Genomic DNA, 26,857 nt, shown 5'->3' with positions numbered 1-26,857 from the left:
GCTTCTCTCTCTCTCTCTCTCTCTCTCTCTCTCTCTCTCTCTCTCTCTCTCTCTCTCCACTCTTAGCTGTTTCTGCTGCCATGCCTTTGCTCTGCCATCATGGATGAAACTCTCTAAAACCATAAACCCCAAATCAAACATTGTGTTAAAAGTTGCCTTGGACATGGTGTCATGGTCAGGAATAAAAGAGCCTTTATTTAAGATCAGAAAGGGCCACTTATCTATGCAACGTTATAGAACAAACAGCAGAGTCGAGATTGGAAATCACTTCTCTACTCACAGCATAAATTTATAAACGTCATGCTAGGTCCAGTAAGTAGCTTCAGTTTTAAAATCAATTATATCCCTATGAGAAAACAATCCAACATATCACATACAAATTATCACAGAGTTTCTAATATTTACCTGTAAGCTTATTCCAGTTTCTTCTTTACTTCTTTCACTCAAACAAGAAATAGCTGTACCTTGACTTCCTTCTTCAAATGTTGGACTTCTGGTTATCATAAAAACATCTCTTTTAATGAGAATGTATTATCTTAGAGGTTATAAATATATTTATTCTATACTTCTATATAAAGAAACTAATTATGGTAGCAAAACGAACAGTGAGCCATTTACACATTAACACAGAATATCATTTAGACCTGGCATAGAAAAGAAAATGTTGAATTCTTCATGTGAAAATTATTCATAATAACAATATTGTATAAACAGCAAAGTTATATGCCAAAATAGGCTTATTTACATAGAAACAGGCCTGTTTAAAAACAGAAGTTTTGCAATTCAGATCCTAAATATCCTATCAGTGGTCTTACCTAAAGTTTACTTGATAATTGCAGATATATATATCAAAACAAGACACAATTTATCCCCCCCAATAAACTGGAAAAAAGAAAAGAAAGAAATCAGATGAAAGTAAGTGGGATCAGTTGAAATCTATAGGTAACAATGCGACTAGAACCCAGATTTATCCACTCTAAGACCTTATCCCTAAGCATTTATATATTTGGGTGTAATATTTGGTAAGTGACTCAATTTTAGTATCATCACTGCTACTGTGCCTATAATAATCCAATCAATTAAATACTACCATAAATGATAGCCCTCTTTAATATCTTTCTAAAACATGTTCTGTGTTTTCTATATTTTCTCTCAAAATAGAAAAAGTTAGATTTTGGTTTCCTTCTCCCAATGTAGCATATCCTCCTGATTCCTTTTTTTTTTTTTTAATTAACTACACTTTGGTAGCTATACAAACTTCTTGTATAAACACTTTTTTTTTTTTTTACCAACTACAGTTTGATAAAGTACACACACTAATACAATTCGGCACTATCTTACTAAGTTGAAAATCTGCACACCAGTAGTTCTACCAATAAGATATATGTCACTGACAAACAGGTAACAAACTGTGGTGTCTTCTCTAGTGTACCATGGGCAGTAAAGAATGGCAGCAACAAGCAGCACGGATATTAAAAACCTAAGAGGAAAAGGCGGCATATAAAATGTCTTATAAAACTCAAAAATAGGGAATACTACACTATATCTCCACATTCATACTAATATGACAAAAATCTCATCTAGACTGAAGGAATGATAAAAACAGACTGAAGGTCACCTTTACTCCTGGGAGGGTCTCAGGAGGCTGGTACAAAGGGGACACTGAGTAAGAGAATGCTGTTGGTGATACTCTGCTTTGCTTTGTGACTTTCAGGTACAGATATAACACGCATGTAAAATGCTAATCTATCTCCACTTCATCAATGCAACACATGTGTAACACAGTTGGATGTACTTCTGTCAGGCATCAGTTTAGGAAGTTTTACACCCGGGGCTGTAAAAATCTGCTCTCTAAGTCTTGTTAATAAGCCTTGAGCTGACTTTGTTTTACAGATTATGGATTGCAGTGTTCTCAGGAGCATGCTAACAAAACAACACTGTACCTCAAGTACCTACTATGAAGAATTCTAGTAAACAACTTGAATAGAAAATACTAGTGGTTTGTTTCCTTGACAGCACAGGTAAACTGCTTACCTATATTCTATTTACAAACGTGGTGTGCTTACTACCTTAGGTCTCCAGGTTGGCTCCTCTAACAGAGCCGCTGGACTCCTGCACTTCTCAGTCTCTGTACTCATCCGTCTCTCCTTTTCTCATCTCCTTTTCTCTCTGGGGGGCGGGGGAAGAACCCCAAAGAGACCATCAAAGGAAACGCAGACATACCTGCTTGAAGGTAAGCAGTTCCGCACAAGTTTGCTCCTTTCACATAATGGCTAACTTTCAAATTTAAGATGCCTTTATTTACACTCACAGATGACATAATACTTGCTCCTGATTAAATTACCGTTCTATGGACCCACAACACTAAAACTCACTTAAACTGCAACCAGTGCCATATACTTGTCTTCATGGATTTACAATGATCATGAACACATAGCGTTACATGTTCTATAGTGTCCACGTAATGTAGATTTGTAATTGTTTTAAACTAAAAAAGCAGAGATTCAAATATCAAACCAGGAGTGAGGAAAATGGTCTAAATCTATGTTAACTACTCACAGAACATGTTCTGATCCCACTTTTCCAGTCCAAACAAATATATTACATGTCCAGCTTAATGACACCAACAATTATTAGTAACAAAAATAATTGGCATAAGTCACATCTGTGATTTCAGTTTCTTTGTAAGGCTGAGTTCCTGGTAAGAAAGTGAGGCTGTATATAAACACAAACACTAGGCTATTTCAGGCAGGGGTTTGATAGGAGGTTCATATAAGACATGTAATATAATTTAATACCCTATTTTCTTGATAATTTTTCATCACGATCTATGATCATATTTTTAGCTTCTTATAAATGTTCTAACTCAATCAGAGGAAATCAAACTGAAGTAGCTTTAGCAGTTAACATATAAGTGAACTTACTTAGTCACATACAAATTAATCACATTCCAGGCAAAGAGTAAAATGAATCTTGAAAGTTGAATTAGAGGTAAACCTAATGTAACCAACACTAGGAAATCATTCAATCATAAAAACATGGAGAAATGGGGCAAAATAAATCTTTACATTTTTACTGAAACAACATCAACACCAATTTAAAAACCAAAATATCGCCGGGCGGTGGTGGCGCACGCCTTTAATCCCAGCACTTGGGAGGCAGAGGCAGGCGGATTTCTGAGTTCGAGGCCAGCCTGGTCTACAGAGTGAGTTCCAGTACGGCCAGGGCTACACAGAGAAACCCTGTCTAGAAAACAAAACAAAACAAAACAAAGCAAAACAAAAACCAAAATATCACTGGGCATCAGTAGCACATACCTTTAATCCCAAGCACTGGGGAGACAAAGGCAGGTGGATCTCTGATCTCTGTGAGTTTGAGGCCAACCTGGTCTACAGAGTGAGTTCTAGGACATCTAGGGTAGTTATACAGAGAAACCTTGTCAAAAACAAACAAACAAACAAACAAACAAACACCCAAGAGGAGGGGAACCAAGAAAAAAATAAACAAATAAACAAAACAAAACCCAAATGTCAAAACCCACTTACCTCTTCTCTTGCTCATCCATGCTCTTCTTATCTGAATAGATTTCTGCATAGAGCAGTGCTGTGAAATGAGCAGCACAGGACTGAGCCACCTTTGCAACCTCAAGATAATTCAAATCGAGCCAGAAAGCATCATCAAAAGCTGTTCCCGAGGAAGGCCTGAAGAGGAATTAAACACAGTGCCATGTCATTGCTAACATAAACAATGAAAGAAGCACAATTCTCTAGTGTATGGTCATAAGCCATTCTGAGAGAGCATGGCTAAAGTCCACCTCTCCATCCTTGTGGAGCATAACTTCTCGGAGAATCTAAAGAAAGCCACTAATCATCATGCTATACCAGTCTGGGTTCTGCACCCACCCTTTACATCACTGGCTGCAAAAGACAGCTTCATGGTCACTTTTAGAATAAAAACATTGTTTCTTCTCAGACTGGGGTGGGAGAACCAAAAACAAAACTAACAACAAAACCCAAAAACCATGTGATGGATTAATTGTGATCGTCAACTTGATGGAACTTAGAAAGACCATGGACACCAGCTCCTGGGCACGCCTTGACACAAATTTCTAGACACAGTTAGCTGATGTGAGAAGACCCACCCTGAATGCGGGTGGCCCCACTTCGTGAACTCAGACTCTGGGCTGAACAGAAAGAATAAAGGGAGCTGAGCACCAGCATCGATGGCTCCCTGCTTCCTAAAAATGGATAAAAAGGTACCAGCTGGCTCCTGTTGTTGGCACCACGACTTCTCCAACAAGATCAAATACACACCTCAGAGTAAAAGCCAAAATAAACACTCCATCCTTAAGCTGCTTCTGTCAAGTACTGTGTCACAATAAGAAAAGTAAGATTCATGGCTTTTCTCTTGCAATTTTTCGTTCCTATTACCAACACGGAACTACTTAATTTAAAAATGTTCACTGTGGCAATGACAGATCAGAACTGGATAATATAGATATTATCCTTTCCAAAATTAACAATACTAGAAAGATGTAAGACAATATAGTGATTAAATAAATGTATTGGCTCTGGAGTAGTATACAGTACACAAAGTTAGCTTATCACCCACCCACTACTAGCTGTATCATCTGCAGCAACAATTCAGTCAGTTCATTTCTATCTGTAAATAATGGAACAGGTGCTAGAAACCTTGTCTTGAAAAACCAAAACTAAAACCAAACCAAACCAAAACAACCCCCCCCAAAAAAACCCGAAAAACAAAACAAAAAAAAAGAAAAAAAGAAGAAGAGGATCTACAATGAAACAAGATGAAACAAAGACACTAATCACAAAGACACTAAAATGCAAGAAAAATCTGTTAGTGAAATAGAATGTTATGAAAGGCACGCATCATTTACAACAGAAATACATTTAGGGTCAAAATAATCTATTATTCTTTCAATTCACCACCCCATTCTTTACCAACCACTGTTGGTACATACTCATGAGGATGTACATACATACATTAATTATTATGTGTCCAAATCATGCATGCTATTGGGGCAGGGTTATGGCCAATACATCCAACCCAGGTTGAAAATACTTTTAAGTAAAAAAAAAAAGATGCATTTATTACACATAACCTACAGAAAAATCATAGCAACACGGTACACTATGGGGGCACCAATGATGGTTTGTCCTCTCATCACATGGCTGATAGACAGCCACAATCTAGCATCTCAAGAAAGGATTGCTGAACAGTGGTGCACACCTTTAATCCTAGCACTCAGGTGGCAGATACATGTAGATCTCAGCGAGTTTAAGGACAGCCAGGGCTACAAAGTGAGAACGGGAAAAAGAAGAAGACAAAGATCATGCTGCATCATCACCAGTCCAGAACATGGCTAGAATCTGAAGTCCAGCTTGCTTTCTCTGAATGCTGCCACACATTTTTGTAAAGTTGAAAAATTGTAAGATGGACCAGACTATTCTGATAACTCGATAGCAGCACACATCAGCTCACTTTGTTAGTAACCCCTTGAAGGCCTGGGGCAATGGTTCACACCTATAACCCCAGCGCTTGAAGTGGAGGAACATCAGGAATGCAAGGCCATGCTGAGCTACATGGTGAATTGAAGGGTATCTTAGGCTACCATGACCTGGTCTCAAAAAAATTACAATAGAAACAAAGATACTCTACTGTAAAGTAACTTACCTAAATCAATTTTGTCATATCACAAATTTACTATGGATTTTCATGGAAGGCATGGCACAGAACAGGAAAGGCTTTACTCTTATAAAAGATGCTAATGGAGACACCCAACTCCAGCTACTCTAAGAACAACTTTGTGAGCAGTCGCCGTTCCCACATCTTCACTGCTGTGGCAAGCTAAAGCCTGCACGACTTACCTACCGCGGCATGCCTGCTGGGACAGCTGGAACAAAACTGACAGTACTTAACCCAAGTGCCGTCCTGCATATGAATTATTAAATTAAAAATACACAGAAGCACCACACCAGTCAATGTTAGCAGTTGGAAGCAGTTGCATACAAAAGAATCAGATTAAAAAGTAGCCAGAGGAAGTTATAGTGCTCGGTTCCCAAACCCGAGAAACAACAGTTGTCACATTACCTCTTTTGCCTTCTCAGATAGTCCACAACGGCAAGCATGGTTCTTTGTGATTTTTTATCCAAACAGCATCGGAGAAAGTTCTCTGACTCTAACGGAAACAGAAATATCTCTTCTTAGCCTCATACTGCTGTGAAAGTATTTTCTTGTCTATGTGTCCTTCTACACTGTAAGATTATGATAGGTGGCTTGCCCAACATAAAAACACTTCTTTTTTTTTTTTTTTGGTTTTTCGAGACAGGGTTTCTCTGTGTAGCCCTGGCTGTCCTGGAACTCACTCTGTAGACCAGGCTGGCCTCAAACTCTCGAACTCAGAGGCCTGCCTCTGCCTCCCAAGTGCTGGGATTAAAGGCGTGCGCCACGACCGCCCGGCCATAACACCACTTCTTAATAAATATAAATCAATTTACTTTAGTGGCATTCCTTTTATTTTCAAGGAAACAGTACGTATAACATAAACATATATAAATATAAAAAATGTAAAGAATTTGTTACAAATTGTAATTTGTTTCTGAAGCTGGTATATCCACTGCTTTGAGATGTTTGTAATGTCTTATGTGCTAGGTGCTTAGTACACTGACAACCATGAACACATCCAGACTGTTCCTGCACACAGAGCTTGTTAACAAGCCTGGAGGCTCTTAACACGGCTGCACAAGGTGTGTGAGAGAAAAGGTATGAATGCTGAGGAAGTCATGTGAGAGTCACCTCACCTGGACTAAAAAGGGCCTGAAGAAGAAAGTTACATCTGAAGCCAAAAACTGGTCAGTCAGGGGAAGGGAGAGAACGTGGTTTGGCAGAGAGCATGGCTCAGTCAGTAAGAGTGCTGGGCTAGCCTGCTTCAGGAAGCCCTGAGCTCAGTCCCCAGCTCTGTATAAACTGGGTGTCACAGCACATACCTCTACAGCCAGCACTTGAGAGGCAGGCAGAAGAATTAGGGTCCTCCACTGCTACGTGAGTTTGAGGACCATCTGAGTTGCTGTCTCAAAAAGAAAAAGAAAGAAAGGAGGAAGGAAGGAAGGAGAGAGAGAGAGGAAGGGAGGGAGGGAGGAAAGGAGGGAGGGAGGGCTAGGTGTCTGAGGTGGCTAGTATCAAGTAGAACTCAGAAGACAGTGAGGGAATCTCAACCCACTGAATCAGAGCTGGAAAGCAGAAAGGATGGATGGGGGGCACAGGTAAGAGAACTGGCAGGTTTTGGTATTCAGATGGGTGAGAAAGGTTTTAGTGTGGGCATTTACTTTTATTCACACAACTGAGTTTGAGACTCATGAGTAATTCACATTCACATTCAAGTAAAGGTGTGAGACCTCCAGGCACCAGAAAGACAGCATTTAAGATTTATAGGAATCTACATTTATTGTCATTTTTAATAAGAGTTTTATATATGTGAAATTCAGAATTTCATTTAAGGTGGTAAACATATTGATATTCTACACAGGTGAAACTAGATGATTTTGCTATTGAGTGACAGAGCATAAATGTAAGTAGTAAGATGGTTTTAAACAGTACTTATAACAAATTTAGACTTTAAATGGCTACTTGTAATTGTAGACTTACACCTGTATTTTCCCAATTAAATGTAGGTGATATATTTTAGGTAGCTTCCGAAGTCTCTGCAATAATTTTTAATTTAGGGTTTTAAAAATTGTATTTATTTTTTAAAATAGATGTAATTACAGCAATCATTATGCATGTGGGCACTCTCCCCGCACGGGGCTCATGTAGAGGTCAGAGGGCAGCATGCACAGGCTGGTTCTCTCCTTCCACTGTGTGGGTTTCTCAAGACTGAATTCAGGTTTTGGTAGCAAGCACCCTTACCCATGAACCATTATCACATTAACCCATACTTTACGATTTTTAACTCAGCAATCCCCCAAAATTTCATAAGCATGTTCCGGATTATTTTCATGAACAACATCAAACCTAGGAGGGCTACAAGAGGGGCAACGTTGTCTCTTTTTATATTTGCATGGGTTTTTTTCATAGATTTGTTTTTTTTTAAAACTTTTAACTAAAATCATACATATTAATGGGATGCCGTTTGACTTTTCAATACAGGAATGTATTAATGTTTTAGTCAGGTTAAATATATTTATCTCCAAATTTTATTTGTTTATAATAAAAACTATTTCTTCAAGGCCTTTTAAAGAAAGATTTTTTGAAAATGTGTGTGTAGGTGAATGCAGGAGCCCATGGAAGAGAGAAGTGTCAGGTCCCCAGGGAGCTGGAGCTACAGGCGAGCCAGCCCATGTGGAGCTGAGAACTGAACTCAGGTTATGTACTTCCCAATACCTCAAAGGCTTGTCTGTTTGTTTTCACATGTGGGACAGAATCAGTCAGCAGTCCCTCGCCCCACAACTCAGCAGAACATCAGATCGTATCCTACATAACTATAGTTCAGTAGGCACTAGTCAACTCACCCTAGCCTCAACTTCTCAACTTCAGTGAAACATGTATCAACTCAGATACATAAAAACAGCAACATGAAGTCTAAAGGACACTACAGACATTTCAAATGAACGCTGTCATAGTAAAAGCATAAAACTGGGAAAATTGAATAACCACAATTATGCTGAAATGACTACAATAAACACACTAAGGTATGGTTTTACTAAAATGCTATTTCTTGAAATGCAACATGTAAAGCCATGCCTAATTTTATGCTTATATATATTGAACATGGTAAATTAACTGTAGAGAACTGTTTTCTTATCCTTTTGAACTTTCAATTTGAAGAGGTGATCTACAATGAATGGTCAATTGTGTTTATATGTGCATTTAAACTCTGGGTAATTTCTCTTTCTCTCTTTGCCAGTGTGTGGAGGTGTAGCTGTGGAGACCAGAAGCTGACACTGAGTATCCTGCTTGATTGCTCTCTCTCTATTCAGGCACAGTCTTTCAACCCAGAGCTCCCTGTGTTGGCTAGCTTAGCTAGTAAGCTGGCACTAGAGATGGCTCGTATCCACCTCTGGTGAACTGAGGTGAGAGATGTGCTGTCACAGTCACCTGTCTTTTACAGGGGTGCTAGGGATCCAAACCCTGGCATTTTACCTGCTGAACTGTCTTCCTAACCCTTAATGTAATTACTTTTGTTAATAAATAGCACCGGAAATGCTCCTGTGATTTATTTGATATGCTCTTTTAAGGCTGGAGAAATACTCACTTCTTACCATGGAAGTAAAATTGAAGAGTAAGTAAAACACAATCTAATTATTTCTTTAAAATAATTAAAAAATTGGAAGGATATATTCTAAATGTAAAACATATATAAATATACAAGTTTATACACACACACACACACACACACACACGAATCCAAACATAGATATCTTTAGTTATGGGTATGATTATGGGAAATTAAAAAATGTGTAGAACTTTTATTGGCTGCAAAAATATGCATGATTTGGTGATAAAAAGTTTTTAAAGACTAGTTGGTCAGATGTCTAAAAATATAAAAACTTCATCACAACTCTACCATGGTACAACAACACATGTGGACGAGTCTGTTTACATGTTTCTTTCCGTTGCTAAATGGGAGTGCCGTGTTGTTCACGTCCACACTGCGAGCACACTGCCTGGTGCACAGAGTGTACAGCAAGCTGCCCTGTAACTTACTGAGCTGTCTTTCTCTAGAGCTGAGATGCTAACAGTAGAAACAGTAACAAACAGGATACCTGAATCCGAGTTTGCAGGAGTTGCTGAGCGGCTTGCTTGGGAGGAATGTTTATAACAGCTAGTGAAAAACCCTCGGACATGCGCAGATAGCAGAGTTCGCCACGATTCATGTGTATCTTGGAGTAAAACATCATGGATCAAGTATGGCAGCACCATCTGACAAAAGTCGGTTTTCACCTAGAACACAGCATACATCCACTCAATTGTTTGGATTGGAGTAACGTTTACTGAAAATGTTCATTCCCCTATTACTGATGTATCAAAAATTAAAAATTACACTGGTCCTCCATTAACTCAAAATAATCTAAACAACCAAAAGTGTGCATCAAGTAGTGATTAAAATAAACAAAACAAATTCAACCTAGTAATACTAAGCAAAGTGTTTCAGACCTTGGGAGAAGGTGGCAGGAGCACCAGGTCAGAGGTATCCTTGACCTGAGATCAGGATACACAAGATCCTATCTCAAAACAAAGCAACAACAAAAAGGCAACAAAACACCAGGACTGACCCCAGCAACTAACTAATGCATTAGAAGTACCTGCTCTCCCAGTGAGCCGCACCTCAGGCCCCAAACACTGTCAGCAATTTGAACAGCCCACACACTTAAGATTTGCTGAAATTTGCTGTACCAGACTTCCATGTAAAACTGATTAGCTGCCTACCTTTTCTTCACTCAGAAAGTATATCAAGGAATGCCAAATGATAGTGAAGGAATAGGACCTGACTTTCAATAATATAAATAATTTATAATCTCAATTACTTTAAACATCATTACTAATTACTCTAGCACTTTGAAGAACTTAACTAGTATGTTGCCTTCTTAAACCTAAAGCTTGCTGTGCAGTTCTGGCTACGGAACTAGATACATTGTCAACGGATATAGATACACACTTCAATGGACTTGTAGCAGTTGGATGTGGTTTATACTGCAGGAGGATGATATATTCATCACTTAGAATTCTTTTCAAATATGTAAATCACAACCAGAGACAGAATTTAAATGAACAAGAAAAGCAAACAAATACAAAACACAGGCTCTAAGTTAGATTAATCCTCTTACTTCACACATTGGCTTTAGTAATTGAAGAATTTCGCTTTTTATGCCTCCACTGTCCAAAAAGGCACACGTCAATGTCTTTATCCAAATGTCATGACTTTCACTTTGAGGAACCCACAGATTCACATCGTCCAGGCCTTCTAAAACATCTTCTTTAACAAACTGGGGCACTTCTAAAAGCTGGAAGCAGAAAGTCAATTCCTATGTCAAATAAATAACCAGGTACAGTCAAATCTGCTTCTAATAAAACCAAGTACAATTAAACTACATCTGGGGCCTGTGCACACAAAATAGGTCAGAAAGTAAAGGTACCTGCCATCAACCCTCACTGACCCACGTTGATCCCAGAATGTACATGGTCTAAGGAGAGAACTGGCTCTGGCAAGTTGTTCTTTCATCTAAATATGAGTGCACACACATGTCCACACAAACACTTGTATACACACACACACACACACACACACACACAAACACACATAAATGAAAAAAATTAATGTTAATAAAAATTTAAGTCTGAATATAACATTTGCCTAAGCCCGGCAGTGGTGGCACACACCTTTAATCCCAGCACATGGGAGGCAGAGGCAGGTGGATTTCTGAGTTTGAGGCCAACCTGGTCTACAGTGAGTTCCAGGACAGCCAGGGCTACACAGAGAAACCCTGTCTCGAACCCCCCCCCCCAAAAAAAAACAACATTTGCCTTTTAAAAGTTAAACAGATTAGACCAGGAATGGTGGTTCAGGCCTATAATTCCACCTATTCAATAGTTGAGGCAAGAGGATTTTAACTTCAAAGTCTGCTTGGTATCTTAGTGAAATTCTATCTCAAAATAAAAAGTAAAACAGAGCTGGGGCATAAGTCAGTGGTCAAGCACAAGGCCCTAAGATCCAACTCCTGCTATAAAAATAAATGAGGGAAGCAGGGAGCACACATGTGGGGTGGGGGACTTAAACTGAGGGAGTGAAACTGTAAAAATATTACTGTGTAGGAAGTGAGAAACCTGAATTCTTCTGTTAGCTCTGTCACTCACTGGCAGCATATTATATAAGTCACAATCTCTGCTTCATCTGGCTCATATGTAAAACTGATTCAAATCTACCACAAAATTGATTTCAAAAGAAAATGTAATATTTACATGTTAAAATACAATATTTAGCCGGGATGTGGTGGCACACACCTTTAATCCCAGCACTCAGGCAAAGGCAGGCTGAATTCAAGGCCATCCTAGTCTACAAAGTGAGTTAGTTCCAAGACAGCTAGGGCTACATAGAGAAACCCTGTCTCAAAACAAATAATCAATCAAACAAAAAAACAAACAAAAAACAAATAAAAAACCCCAAAACAACAAAAAAACACATCAAACCAAACCTAACCCCCCCCCAAAAAAATCAAAAAACCCCAAAGAAACAAAAAACTAAACCAACCAACCAAATAAACAAAAAAATCCTAATACTTTACATTAGGCTAAATTAATAGCTTCATTAACAGCCTGTATTACTACTAGTTTTACTGGGAACGAAAACTATGATACATTAAAATGAGTACTTCAATGATGGATATTTCTATTGAACTCAAACAGTAAAAACAACTGCATACTGCTCTGTCACTTTCTGAAAAGAGGAATGCTTACAGACAGGTACAAAAGCTCTTAATGACACTGCAGACAGCTTTCAACAGGATTGTCATGACAATTAACATGCACAAAGGAAGCTTACAAGTCTCCTATTTTACCAAAGGTGTGCTAAGCAGTGAATGCTTGCTGGCTGATGACAACCCCTAAAATAATCCTGGATCAATGATACATAATATCACAGGGTCTGCTATATTGGAAGAGAGTTTCCTTTAACCCCAAATCAGCACCTCTAAATTATCCATTTCAACTTTTCTATTCTTCCTAGGGAAAAATAATAAATCCCTTGAATTCAGCACGTACAGTCTGAGTTTTTCTAGGAAGCATATGTTAGTTACTTAAGAGACCTTTTTCTTCGATGCTCTAAAAGGCTGTAGATAGGTCAGCATTGGATCTGCTGATGTCTTATAATTCTCCCAGAAAATATGTCCAGTCTTTGTAGCCAAAATGTTTTTCAAACAGGTAGCCGCAGCTGATCGAATTTTGACACTGAAAAACATACATAATAAATATTTATTAATCTGGAATGCTATGCAAATTTGACTGGAAAGTTTTAAACCTAATAATTTAAAATATTAGAAACTTATCTATAATATTCTGTAACATTGAAGGAAAAAAGTCAAAGGATTTTTTTAAAATAGTTCCTCAGGAAACATAAGTTAAACTAATCAACAGCAATTCTCTTCATTCTGTACAATAATGACCGTTATATTGACCATAAATTTAAGAAGAACTACTTGGAAATAATGAGAATAATAATTAGTGAAAATGGCAAAATCCTAATTCACCAGAGGAAACGCAATGATATTTCCTCTAGTGATACAAATCATTTTTGAGGTGAGGTACAATATCTTACTCCAAATGCTAAATCTATTACAAAGATACTTTTTGAAGGTACAAACGCACTCTGACAAACCAGTTAGTTGAAAACCATTAGCATCTCAAACCTCTAAATAAAAAGTAAAACTCTTTTTTTTTTAACTAAAACAAAAACACCCCAGGAAATGGAGGGCTACAAGAGTCCTGAAAATAGGGCGACCCACAAAGAAAACATTACTGGGCCTGAGACTGGAGTAAGGGCAAGTATCAAACGATGGCTTAATTCTGATCAGGTATGTTTGTGTCCCAGATGACCTCTAACCCTGGATTCACTTTCCCACATCTAATTCCTTAGCAAATTTCAGTGGCTATACTAAGAACATGCCCTCCTTCCAGCCATGTCCCTCATGCCCATTGTTCATCTAATTCTTTCTTCTCTGTCCTATAGCAGTAATTAGAAAACCAGTTTCTTTTCCTAATTTTGCCCTTAGTCACTGTGCAGGTTAATGTTTTTGTCAACTTGATGCAAGCTAGCGTTATCAGAGAAGATGCCTTCATCAGACTGGCCTGTAGAGAAGTTTAAAGGACATGACTGATGTAGGAGGGCCCAGCCCAATGTGGGTAGTGCTAGCACTAGTTGGTGGTCCTAATAGATTAGCTGACCCACAGAGCAAGCCATTAAGCACGCATTCATCAGTTCTGTTCTAGTTCCTGCCTTCTTGAGTCCCCACCCTGACTTCCTTTCCCAATGGACTGTGAAATATGCCCTTTCTTTTACCAATTTACGTTTTTTGGCCACAATGTTTATCACATTAATAGAAAGCAAACCAAAACAGTCATCGGTTTGTCATATAATGATGTTATACATGATGATATATCACAATACCACTATACATAAAAATCCACAGCACATATCTATGTATACAAACATCTTGTATCACATCAGAGAAAGATAAATGAAATGACCTTGCTCGGTCGCCCCTGTATGGAGTACTCTATTCTTGTTCTCTCAGGTTAATTCATCGTCACTCAGGTCATACGACGCTTCCTCAAAGAGGTATGCTCTGATCAGCTATCGTGGTTATTTTCTTAGTCAACACCCGCTTTGTATGCTGAAATCCCTTAGATAGCCAATGCTTCCCCTTCTACAGTAGAAGAGAACTGTCTGTTGCCTATTATTCTCATGCTATGTCACACTAACAGGTCTGTGCATCACTAGACAAAAACAACAACAACTTCAGATAACTGGATTCCAAATCATTTTATGATTAAGTTTTCTGTGGAAAATCTCTTCAAAAAGTCAAGAACGATTAAGCCAGTAGCATATGTTGATAGATTAGCACATGTTGCAATCTCAGCTCTTAGGAGGCAGAGGGCAGAAGGAAGGGCAGGAGTTCAGGATCACCAAGTTATAATCAAGCTCAAGGCCAGCCTGAATTATATGAGATTCTGACTCAAAATAAGAGAGAAAGAAATGGATTAAAAATAGTAGAAAGGGAGGGGGACATGATAAAAAAAAGGATAGCAGTAAAAAGTTAGTGCAAGAACTTACATGGTAAGTATATAGATACTCACTGTAAGTTTCCCTTTTATTATAAGTATGAAAATTTATATAATAAAATGTTTGGGAAAAATGCATGCTAGCCAGTTTAACATAACAAAAACAACAATAACAAAAATATAGATTCATTAAATCAACAATGAAAATATGGTAGGTTAAGAGAGGCAGAAGAATAAAGTCAAAATATGTTTATACCTGTAAGAGATGCCTGGCTCAGAGAAAACGTTTGATTTTACCCTCCCACAAATGGTAATGATGGGGTGGACAAATAAACCAGTCACTCAAGGAATAAATCATGAGAGAGCTAGGACTATGACTCAGTGTTGCTAAGGATGTGTTAGGTCCTGGTTTAGCCCCCAGGATTGTAAACAATTAATAATAGTAGTAGCAACAACAAATAAGAGGTCAGTAAACAATGAAAAGAAAGTAACCCCACAACTAACAAGCTAAAATACTGAGTGTATCTGAAAAATCTGTTTTGAACAAAGAATAAATGAGTAATAGAAAATTCTATTAGTTTAAACCTTCTGAGGTTACAAAGCTTTTGCTCCATGGATTATTCTAGAAGAATCAAAACAAAGATTAACAAAGTTAATCTGGTTTTAAAATTCACTATTTTAAGTGCTATTTTAAACATACTTACATTCCTGTACTTAAAGTTATTATGACGTGCGTGAGGGTGAAGGTGCATGACACGGCATGCTTGTGGGGGTCAGAAGGCAGCTTTCAGGAGCAGGTTCTCCCCCTCCCCCTTAGTTCTGGGGATCAAACTCAGGCTGTCAAGCTTGTTGGCAGTCCTTTTCCCTGCTGAACAACCCCAACAGTACATATTCGATTCTACATGGTGCTTTGCAATCATCCAACTCCAACTCTAGAATACCCAATATGCTCTTCTGAGCTACATGAGCACCAGGCATGCCTGAGGTGCACAGACATATATGCACGCAAATATTAATTTACATAAAAATGCAAAAAACTTTAAGAAAAAGAAAGTGTTAAGTGAAGTAGCAGAATCATTTTTCTGAAAGCCAGATGTGGCGTCTCTATCAGATGAAAGGCATCCCAGTCCTCACCTGTCCTCTACCAGGGCATTGTTCAGGGCAGCCAGCATTATCAGTGTCCACTGAAGCTCTCTGTCTTCAGGTAACCCGCAGGCTTCGGTATAGGATGTGTCTTTGTTATGCTGCACAGCTATCGTAGAGAAATCCAGAGGACCTATTTCTCCCAAACACTTTCCAACAGCCTCTGCATATAGGAACCTCATTTTAGTGTAGTTATAAAAAGTATTAACACTGTTTTATCATGCTTCAAGATTTCAGTGTTTTCTAACATTGGGGAGTAAAGAAAGCTACAAAATACTTCAGTGTGGTAATATATATTTTACCAGAGATGTCAGGAAATAATTTAACAATTATAGTAACAGAATATTAGAAGCAAAAGTATTAATATGTCTGGCACTATATGAAGTATCAACTTTGAAATTTTAAAAGGAAAATCCAGGGTGCCATTATATATATATGTATCATTCATAAATTTTAAATGCACAATTCAGTGAAATGTTTTAAGCATATGCCATTATGCCATCTGGAAGCACTGGCAGCTTTGCTTCCTTTTCACTCTGCACACTTGCCATTTCTGTTCCGTGCTTGGTACCTCGAGCTAAACAGTACTGAATACAAGCAGTAAAAGGGATAACTTCTCTTTGCCTGATGTTAGAGGAAAGACTTCAGTCTTCTACCACTAAGTGTGATGTGAATTACATGTTTAAAGCAGGATCACTTTATGTTACATAAGGAAGCTACCGAGGGATCCCGGAGCAGCTCAGGTTTATGCCCAGAAACAGCACAAGGAACAAAGATGTTGATTCTGGGGTGGGGCAGATTTGAGGATTTTGATGAGGTTCAGTTTCTAGATCTGGGGGGTGAATGCAGTTATTTTTTGAATGTATACAAATACTTAAAACTAGGTACATATGATCTGTATTCATGTCTATACATAAGATAAATTTAAATAAAAACCAGTCTAAACGTTAGGCATTCAGGACACCAGGCTTCCACTGAGAACCGATCCGGACAATGGGGAGTGCACCAACAACACTTACTCATCTCATAAAGCACTGCTGTCATGCCAGCTTCTGGCTGACTTCAGTCATGTGACTTTCCATTCTAAGGCCACCAAATCTAAATGCCTATATTCAGCATGTTAGCAAATTACCTTAGATTAGATTATGCCTAAATGGCAGCAATGAAAGACTTGAATGATATTTTTAAAAATCTGAGTTTAACCATCCTTCAGTATCTCTGTTCCTGTTTGCTATAAACAAAATAGACATAAAATACCACTAAATCATACTTATAAAACACTTCAGAAGTTAATTAATTTGCAACTCAACTAAGCAGAGATTTATGATTTCCCTATACACTTATAAGGCAGTTGATGATTAACATTTATACATATTAATAATTATTGCTAACTTTACCTTAAATGCCTATTTGAGGAATATAAAAGACACCTGGTTATCTAGGGTTACCTGAATTAAACCGAAATATAACTTAGCAAGCCACCCTTATTTTCCAGTGAATCAAATGAGCAGCTTACAGTTATTCTGACTGTACTACAGAAGACCATTCACCTACATCATTTACCTAGAACTTCTCTTTCACCAGTCTGATTCACTGCCATCTTGGATAACTGCAACAAGCTGACAACCAGCTTCACCACAATGCCATCTTGTGGGTTATCTAGAAACAATTTAGAGAAAAGTGCTTCAATCACCAAAAGGATAGCACATATTTACTTCACACACCTCCCCAAACTAGCACATTTTAAAAGGTTTAAAATCATAAACAGATTTAAAAAATACATGTAGGTACAATTTGGACTTCCTTCTGAAATATAGTCACATGGAAATGATTAGCAAGATTTACTAATCAGCCAGGCGGTGGTGGCGCACGCCTTTAATCCCAGCACTTGAGAGGCAGAGGCAGGCGGATTTCTGAGTTTGAGGCCAGCCTGGTCTACAGAGTGAGTTCCAGGACAGCCAGGGCTACACAGAGAAACCCTGTCTCGAAAAAAACAAAACAAACAAACAAACAAACAAACAAAAAAAGATTTACCAATCAGATAAAGAAATGTCTTGAACAAATAACTAGAAATATAAGAATCGAAGAGACCTTGCTTAGACTGTTCCCACACAGTATTCAGAATTTAGACCTGCACCACCCAGTGGCCTCTCTGCAATGATAGGAATACAAATGATGATGGTGGTGGAAAGCTAAGAAAAATTCACAAAAGAATGTGAGAAAGAAACAGAAAGAAAAAAAATTCATGTTAAAATTACTCCTCCAGGGGGGTTGTAGAGACAGCTCATCTGTTACAAGCAATGCTGCTCTTGCAGATGGTCCTGGTTCAGTTCCCAGCACCCATACAGCAGCTCACAACCATTTGTTAACTCAAGCTCCAGGAGAACTGAACACACTCGTACATGCATTGAACACCCTTTTACGTGCACTACATTCACCTAGTACACATAACATACACACAAGCAAAACACCCATACACACAAAATAAATACTAAAACAAACAGACAAATAAACTAGTACCCTGAGATGCTCTCACAAGCTCCAGCATCTGATCTTTATGTTGTTCCAGTTGTCTTCGAAGATCCTTCAGTCCTTCCAGCCTGGTCAGTGGGAGTGGATTATAAGCACTTACTGAGAGAAAATGGTTTATTTCCTAAAAGACCGAATTAATTTAATATTAGCTGAGTATGTACTGGCTAAATGTGAAGAATGAAACAATAAAAGAAAAAAATAGTAAGTACTGTCTGTAGATGCTGACCCATAAAACGAACATGGAAGAACTAAGCTCCTTCCTCCACATGAATTCTGACAATGTTTTAAGGGCTTAAATTTCAAGATATTCTCTTATCTACATTAGATGTCAACATAATAGACTTTAAGACTGCACTAGCAAGCTGAATTGGAAGGAAATGTTACAAATTTATTTATTTGGTAGTATAACTTGCATTGTACACTTTAAATGTATTAAATGTTTTCATATTAAGTCTTAATTGAATGATTTTAAAATGATAACATTTTTAAAAATGTTATAACTAAAATTTATAAGGATAAAATTCTTAATATCATCTCTAATATAAACATTACTGACTCTCAAAGAAACAGTAATTCTGAGATATTAATGAACCACAGGACCAATGCAAGTTAAAATTAATACTATTTTTGTATCATATTCTCTGAATATTCAAATTTATCTTGGTCAGGAAGTTTTGATATCTATACTTTAAATGCAATGCAAGATGATGCAAAAAGATCTGTTTTGAGAGGCTGAAGAGAAGGCCCAGTGATTAAAAGAGCTGGCTGCTCCTGCATTCAGGTCCCACAACTCCTGTCAGGGGGCTCAGAGTCACACATAATAACTTCAGCAGCAAGGGTTATAAAACCTTTTGGCTTCTTGGACACGTGCACATCTAAGGTGCACACACAGATGCACAAATTTAAAATATCTATGTATATTTTCAAGAGATCTGGATTGTACTTAAGAAGGTAAATCTCATGTATTACTACAACAGAAAGTATTCTGTCCTTATTAGTGAAGCATTAAAGTTTTAAAATAGTACTTTTGCCTATGTTCTATAATACAAAATTGTAAATAAAACGATTATTACCTCTAAGAGTGAAAAAGGTCCTCCACTATATTTGATTTTCTGTTGAGTAAGACGCAAATCCTTAAAAACAACATGGTCAGGAAAAGGATCCAAAAGCTTAATTGTGACAAAGAGGTTTTTATTGTCTTTGTTATCTATTACCAAGTACTTCAACAGGTCCAGTACCTAAATAATTATCAAAAGAAGAGGGAAAAGTCTTAATTATATTCAGAGAGCCAAATCCCTTTATAACTGATCAACAAACAAACCTCTGCTCCCCTAGTTCAGAAGACATGTTCTAACGGCACATGTAGTACCCAGCGTTAGTGGTTATGAATTCAAACATACTAAAATACTTACAGGGCTACACAAGGAGGCCTACGGAATTCAGTGTTAATGGAATGTTTTACAGGTGATCTCACGGACTGTTATGGTGGGAACTGCTCGATCTACTTCTGACTATATTTCAGTGTAACAGATCAAACTATCAGATTTATTAGATCAAAATCACCAAGGAGTAGTAACTGATTTTAATGATTAATTCACTAAGAATGTCTTCTCCACCATTTGTCAAAAAGCATTTTCATTAAGCCTATTACATCAGGTAAACTTAAAGCATTCAGTTCATAAGAGTATCTTTCTCTCAAATATTCCTTTGTAGATGCATTGGGAAATTACCTGTTCTTGAACCTCCTGGTAATCCACAAGGGGTATAAGCGTGCCAACAATAACATGAAGATGGTTTTCTAGAGCGTCCTTACAGTGAGTTACAGCTGTATGACAAACTCGACTTAATAGGTCACAGCAAAGAGAAAAGCTACGCAACGACACATCTGTGAAATGACAAGACCTAACAGGAAAAATGAATGAAAGAATGAATGGATGAATGACAAGGCCTAACAAACTACTTCAAGTTCTTTTTACTCAATGTCTCTAATTCTCATAGGGCTTGACGAAAAAGTGACTTTCATATTTAATATCTCAATGGTTATAATCCAAAAAAGACAAAGGATGTCTAAAAGATACATGTTATAATTACTGCAAAACAAAAAAACTGTCACAATCATTAAGAGAGAGAGAGGGAGAATGAGAGAGAGAAAGAGAGAGAGAGAGAGAGGGAGAGATAGAGAGAGAGGTCCAAGAATCACTGCCAGCCAAAAAGTACTGAAAGACAGTGCTTTTTTGTAAACAAAAGTCTTATTCTTTCTTTTTTGCTCTCCATATCTCCAGTACTCCTGACATTCAAGTAACCTCTGAAGGGTACTGGCCAAAAGCAGGCAAAGAGCACCAGGCTTCATCGGATACACACAGCAAGAAAATCACTGACAAAGTAGCTGCTTGATAACAGCTGGTGTTCAATAATAAATAAACATTATAAATAAAAAATAAGACAGGAAAGGAGGGAGGAAAGAGAAGAAGGAAGAAGGAACAGAGAAGAAAAGGGGTAAAGGTCAAACATGGCTAGGGTGATGGCTCAGTGGGTGAGAGTGTTTACCCGAAAGCCCGACAATCTAAATTCTAATCTGAAGCACCTATGTAAAGATCCCAGGCATGGGTCACATCCACAGCACAGGTCTGGTGGGACAGCTAAAAATGGCCAGATTCTCACTAAGAGACCCTGTCTCAAAGAAATAAGGTGGTGGGAGATACAGGAAGACATAGTATGTCCCACTCTGGCCTCCATGTGCACACCCGGATACTTAACATGCATGAAGCAGCATTTAGAGTCAAACCTTAGGGAGAACCCGATTCTATACTTAACCACTTTTTGTACTAAGTGGGAAGACTTTAGCAACAAAATTTTAGACTATGTAAAGAAATAAATCATGAAGTATTAAAAGAAAATAGAAACATTTCCTAAAGACCTTCAGGCCCTGGGGTTACTAAAACAGGAATTCAAAATAATTTTAAAATTTAAAAATTGAGAATAGGGCTGGAGACATGGCTCAGTGGTTAAGAGCAACGACTGCTCTTCCAGAGGTCATGAGTTCAATTCCCAGACACTACATGGTGGCTCACAACCATCTGTAAAATGATCCAGTGCCCTCTTCTGGTGTGTCTGAAGAGAGCAATGGTGTACTCATATACATAAAATAAGTAAATAAAAAGATTAAAAAAAAAAAAAGTTGAGACTAGGATAGAGGTTACCAAAGACCCAAGAGAGAATGGGGAAGATCTGCGGGCACTAAGGTACAGTTGGGGAACGAGATATTCTAGTGCGCTATAGAAGTGAGTAACTACGGAAAACAATTGTGTAGGTAAAAAAGCTCCTAAAGGATTTTGAATCCTTTCACCTAACAAAATGATCAATGTTTTAAAGTTCTCATTAGTTGCAGACATACAAAAAAAAACTCCACACACCTTTGGAGCTAAGTAAAAAAAAAAAAGGCACAGCAAAATGGATTTATGAGAAGCTATGCAGAAAATATATATGCCTGTAGCTTTTGTTATTTGGAAGGCCAAGGCAAGAGGAATTCCTGAACCCAGGTCTTGGAAGGCAATATGGGCAACACAGCAGACACCACTACTTTAAAACAATAATAGTCAACAATAAGAAAAGAAAAACTAACTTAAATAGGAAACTTAAACAAGTCAGTAACAAGTAATAAAAAAGTCATCCAACAAAGAAAAGCTCAGGACCAGATGACTTCACTAAACTGATTATTCTCAATTACTCAAAATATTAAAGAGAGAATTTCTGCCAGTCCATTCCACTAGATCAGAATTAGCTGGATACCAAAGCCAGACAAGTACAGAAGAATAAAAAACAAAAAAAATTCAGGCTAATATTCCTGACAAACAAAGATAAAAAAAAAAAAAAAACTATACAAAGTACCATCAAACCAAACTCAACATCATACTTAAAATCAGGTGGGGTTCATCCCAGAAATGACAGGTCAATTCAACATATACGAGTCAACAAAGTGCTAAAGCATACAACAACAGAACTTAAGCATAAAAGCTGTAATCATCAACAGCCAAAAAAAGACATTTGAAAAAATCTAACGCCCCTTCCTAGAAAAAAAATCTGAAGACAATATGAATTTTAGGAATATACATCACCAAAATAAATGCTACACCTTAAAAGTTCCCAGATAACACTGCTGCCAGAGCAAAGTGAACGGCTTTTGAAAAACAAGTACTCCTCTTTCATCATTTCTACTTCAGGAGAGTGACAACAGGAAGGAGAAATAAACTGTGTCCAAATCGTTAAAAGTCAAATCATCACTATATGCAGGTAAACTTTAAAGGTGCCAGGAAGGAAATAAATCCAACCAAACAAAACCCCCAAAATATTAAAACTAATAAACATATTCTGTAAAGGTGGAGTTTATAAAATCAACATAAAAGAATCAATAGGATTTCTTCACACTAATAATAGCTAAAAGGGGAAAAAAATCTCATTTATAACAGCTACTAGAAATTTAACCTAAAATGGAATATATCTATAAAACAAAAATAAGAAACATAAAATATTAATGAAACAAAGTAAAGAAAAAAGGGAAGAAATCTTTTCATAATTGAATTATTAAAATGCTCACTCTACCCAAAGCATTCTATATAATTTCTAAAGATACTAATGACTCCTTAGAGAACTAAAATAAGTTAGTTAATTAATAAACAAATAAAAATAAAAATAAGAATTCTAAGACTCAGATAGAACACACACAAAAATCTCACCTAGCCAAAGCAATTTGAGTATAAAGAACACAGCATATAAGAGTAAAATGGTTTTTTTAACCAGAGATCAGCATGAGAATGTTCATACCGATCAGTGAAACAGCACTGAGTGTTCACCTACATCCCAGGCTGTGGGAGGCAGACAGGGATCCTGGGAGCAGGCTGGCTGGCTGCCCAGCTGCATTGGTCCCATCAAGACAATGACTCAAAGAAGGTGAAAAGCAGTTAAGATTCCTGGTGTCAGCTTCAGGACTCCACAGGCACTCATGTCCCCCACATGTGTGCTTGCACACACAAAAGACTGCTAATGCATACATAAACGTATATATTACTTACCTTTTGTTGATATAGTGAATCAAAGTATAAATAACATCTCGAAGAACAAAGGCCCAAGCTCCTCCCAAGCCACTTTGTATATCTTTTAGTAATAAACTAACAAACAAGTGATATATTTTAAGAACTCTGTGCTTTTTAAAGACGTTATTTGTCTCAGCTGCTTGTTCACAAATGGCCAGAAGTATTTTCTGATAGGAATCCTACAAGAGAGGCATACATTGAGAAAAACAATTTTAAAATAAAATATATTTGACAACATAGTTTATACTTTATTAAATGATCATTTAGATATGGGCTTGATATCGCATGCAAAATGTTACATTAAATATTAAGAGTCCATTTCACTTTTTGCTTTTTTGGTTTTTCCAGACATGGTTTCTTTGTGTATCCCTCCCTGGCTATACTGCAACTCACTTTGTAGAACAGACCGGCCTTGAACTCACAGAGATCCACCTGCCTCAGGCTCCCCAGTGCTGGGATTAAAGGAGTGTGCCACCACGCCCAGCCCTATTTTGCTTTTTAAAAAGTTGCCAATTAGTTTTGAGAAAGTAAATTAAAACATTATGATGAAACAGTAAACATGTTCCCTGAGCTAATTATAAAGGCAGGGTCATAAAATCCTGGCCTAATATATAATACATATTAGTTAAACACTGACTAAATTACTAAGATACAACTTGTAAATAAAGTGCTTTCCTTTTTAAATTAGTCAAGTAAAAATTTCATTTTCTCCCCACCCCCATGATCCAGATTTCCTACCTGGAAAGGACTTTTCTTATAGATTATTTTACTGCAAAGTGTACTTACCGGGATTTTAGACAGAATTTCTAAAATGCTTTTAAACTTTGTTTTATGACAGTTGCTGATGTAGGCAAATGTTGCCTGAATGACATGTGATGGGAAATACGGCGGATTAGGTGCAGGATCCAAATCCCTAAAGAAGTAGAAAAAGAGAAATGTAGTTATTAAAAAAAAAATCTCCAAAATGGAGATTTAAATAACTCCCAAGTTATAAAACTGATTTTCTATTGAAAAACTATGTTTTTTGTCTTTTTCTTTTTTTAAAAAAATCACAAACAATAAAATGATTCACAAACATGAATCAGGCATCCTCCTCATGGACTTAAGGTAAGATGATCTGCTTAACATAATTTGTTTATGTAACTTTTTATGAAGTTAATGGCAGCCCCAGAGTTGGGCCTTAATAAACCTTGCCTTCAAGTCTCATTTATGACTATTGTGAGACCAACAGTATCTTAAGCCCGGCAATGCATTAGAGCAGTAACATCATTTAAAACATAATTATAATGTCTGAGCACTTTCTCAGTATTACTTCTAAGTTATATGCTTAGCATAGTCTGCATATTTAAACTTTGAGTATTTTCAGCAGGGCAGAGCAGTACACACCTTTAATCCTAACATTGGGGAGGCAGAAGGTAGATCTCTTGAGCTTGAGGCTAGCCTGTTCTACAAAGCGAGGTACAGGACAGCAGTGCTACATAGTGAAACACTGTCTTACAGAAACAAAATCCAAAGCAAATATTTTGGGGACTGGAGAGATGGCTCAGCAGTTAAGAGCACTGACAGCTTTTCCAGAGGATCCAGGTTCAATTCCTAGCACCCATATGGTGGTCAACAACTGCAACTCTAGTTCCAGGGCCAGGGGTGAGGAACAGAGGGGTTCTAACGTTCTCTTGTGGCCTCCATGACCACTGTGTGCATACACACATGCAGGCAAGACACCCATACATATAAAAATAAAATATTTTTACATGTTTTTTAAAATTTGAGAAATTTCAAGTACCTTACAATCAAGCCCCACTCCTCCCCTCCCCCAAACAATATTGATGCACAACCAACTGATTTCACATCTAAATTAAACTAGGCATCTAGGAATACCACAAAGAAAAGGAGGCAGAGACAGGTAAGGTGTGGAGAGGGAAGGGAGCCAATCATAAAACACATGAAGAAGAAGAAAAATAGTCTCAAAAGGCATCAGGTGGCTCAATGCTGAAGTACCATAGGAAGAGTGAAAAGAGAAGTCAGCTGGGAAGAGTGACTGCAGCAGGAAGGCTGCAGTGAAAGAGACAGGAAGGTAAGGTCACTCGTCCGCGGCAGGTAGCTCTCTAAGTATGAGACGGGCATACCCTGAGAAATCACAGAGGGTGGTGCTTTGACTGGCATCTGAGTCAGCTGTTTCATGCAATGTCATAAGCAACTCCACCACAATCTCTGGTAAATTACTAATGAATACTTGGTCAATCTGTAAGGACACAAAATTAAAATAGATTAAATGCATCTATATCTGTGAGTTTCACAACAGCACAAAGGGTGTGTATTGGTCCCTTACTTTGTAACTTAAAAAAATAAAAGATATCCAAGCCCAAGTTCTGCAAAGAAAACCTCACTTCAATCTTTCTATTTTTCAGAATCATTTGAACTGACTTTGGATTTAGCATTAAATTCCTCAAACTGGAAGTTCTCCAGGTAGCAAAGTCCCACAGTCTACACTGTTCCTCAACTTGCATTTTATCTTTTATTTGTTCACTAGACCTTTAAAGATCTTAACTATTAAAAAAATCTTTGTGCCTGGCACTATCCCTTTCGGTACGTTGTATACTTCTCTGTATACTGGAAGCCAGCACCACCTTTCATCAGCAGTCATTAAATGACTCCTCACCAATCTGCTTCTGCTACAGGTAGCCTCACAAAGGGCAGAAAGTCTTTAGGACTGGCAGCATATATCCAGGATCCCCAATTCTGGGGTTGTATGTGTGAGCTGCCAGCCAAGTCCAGCTTTTATGTAGATGTAGGGATATGAACTCAAGTTGTCATACTTAAGACCAATAACCTTAAACTTTAAAGCTTACTTCTTTTGCCAGTCCATAAAGGTAGACAGAAACAGAAGCCATACCTGTTTCCCTAGGAAGTCTTCACCTTTAAGAGTATCATAGACCGTGGTAGCAGTCTCTCTCCGCTGTGATATGCTGCTGTCTCCTGTGCCCTCATAGGCAAAGTAAGGAAGGATGTGTACGAGAATCCTTGGAAAGCAGTCTATCAGCAGGCTTTTCCAGCACTTTTGAATCTGATTAGCAATGGACTTCACCTCATCAAAATGGCTTCTAATTACCAAATGTGGGATCAAAATCTTGTAACAAGATCTGAAAATGTTGAAAATTTAAGTTATAAAAAATTTCCAAGTAAAATTTTACATCAAAACAACAAAATGCTTTAATGTTCAGGGTTTAAAACAGCAATTTAGGCCGGGCGATGGTGGCGCATGCCTTTAATCCCAGCACTTGGGAGGCAGAGACAGGCGG

At 37.7% G+C, this 26,857-nt stretch overlaps 1 protein-coding gene across 1 annotated transcript in view; it reads right to left on the bottom strand.

The window, feature by feature from the left end:
- Atm (ATM serine/threonine kinase) overlaps positions 1–26,857 on the bottom strand; it is a 105,542-nt gene that overhangs the window by 34,581 nt on the left and 44,104 nt on the right. Inside the window, exons 26-40 of the mRNA XM_028783614.1 lie at positions 26,452–26,698; positions 25,685–25,800; positions 24,345–24,471; positions 23,538–23,737; positions 20,199–20,370; positions 19,542–19,706; positions 18,457–18,589; positions 17,500–17,595; positions 15,928–16,099; positions 12,822–12,963; positions 10,848–11,024; positions 9,786–9,963; positions 6,115–6,202; positions 3,546–3,701; positions 406–493 (exon numbers count right to left, since the gene is read on the bottom strand). Coding sequence (XP_028639447.1) covers positions 406–493; positions 3,546–3,701; positions 6,115–6,202; positions 9,786–9,963; positions 10,848–11,024; positions 12,822–12,963; positions 15,928–16,099; positions 17,500–17,595; positions 18,457–18,589; positions 19,542–19,706; positions 20,199–20,370; positions 23,538–23,737; positions 24,345–24,471; positions 25,685–25,800; positions 26,452–26,698 — 2,257 coding nt within the window. The remainder of the gene's footprint in view (positions 1–405; positions 494–3,545; positions 3,702–6,114; positions 6,203–9,785; positions 9,964–10,847; positions 11,025–12,821; positions 12,964–15,927; positions 16,100–17,499; positions 17,596–18,456; positions 18,590–19,541; positions 19,707–20,198; positions 20,371–23,537; positions 23,738–24,344; positions 24,472–25,684; positions 25,801–26,451; positions 26,699–26,857) is intronic.

Source organism: Grammomys surdaster, unplaced genomic scaffold (assembly GCF_004785775.1).
Source record: "Grammomys surdaster isolate TR1022 unplaced genomic scaffold, NIH_TR_1.0 1162, whole genome shotgun sequence".
In the NCBI taxonomy this organism is placed as follows: Eukaryota; Metazoa; Chordata; class Mammalia; order Rodentia; family Muridae; genus Grammomys; species Grammomys surdaster.
The sequence above is the reverse complement of the archived record's forward strand: the minus strand, read 5'-3'. Positions and strand labels throughout refer to the sequence as shown.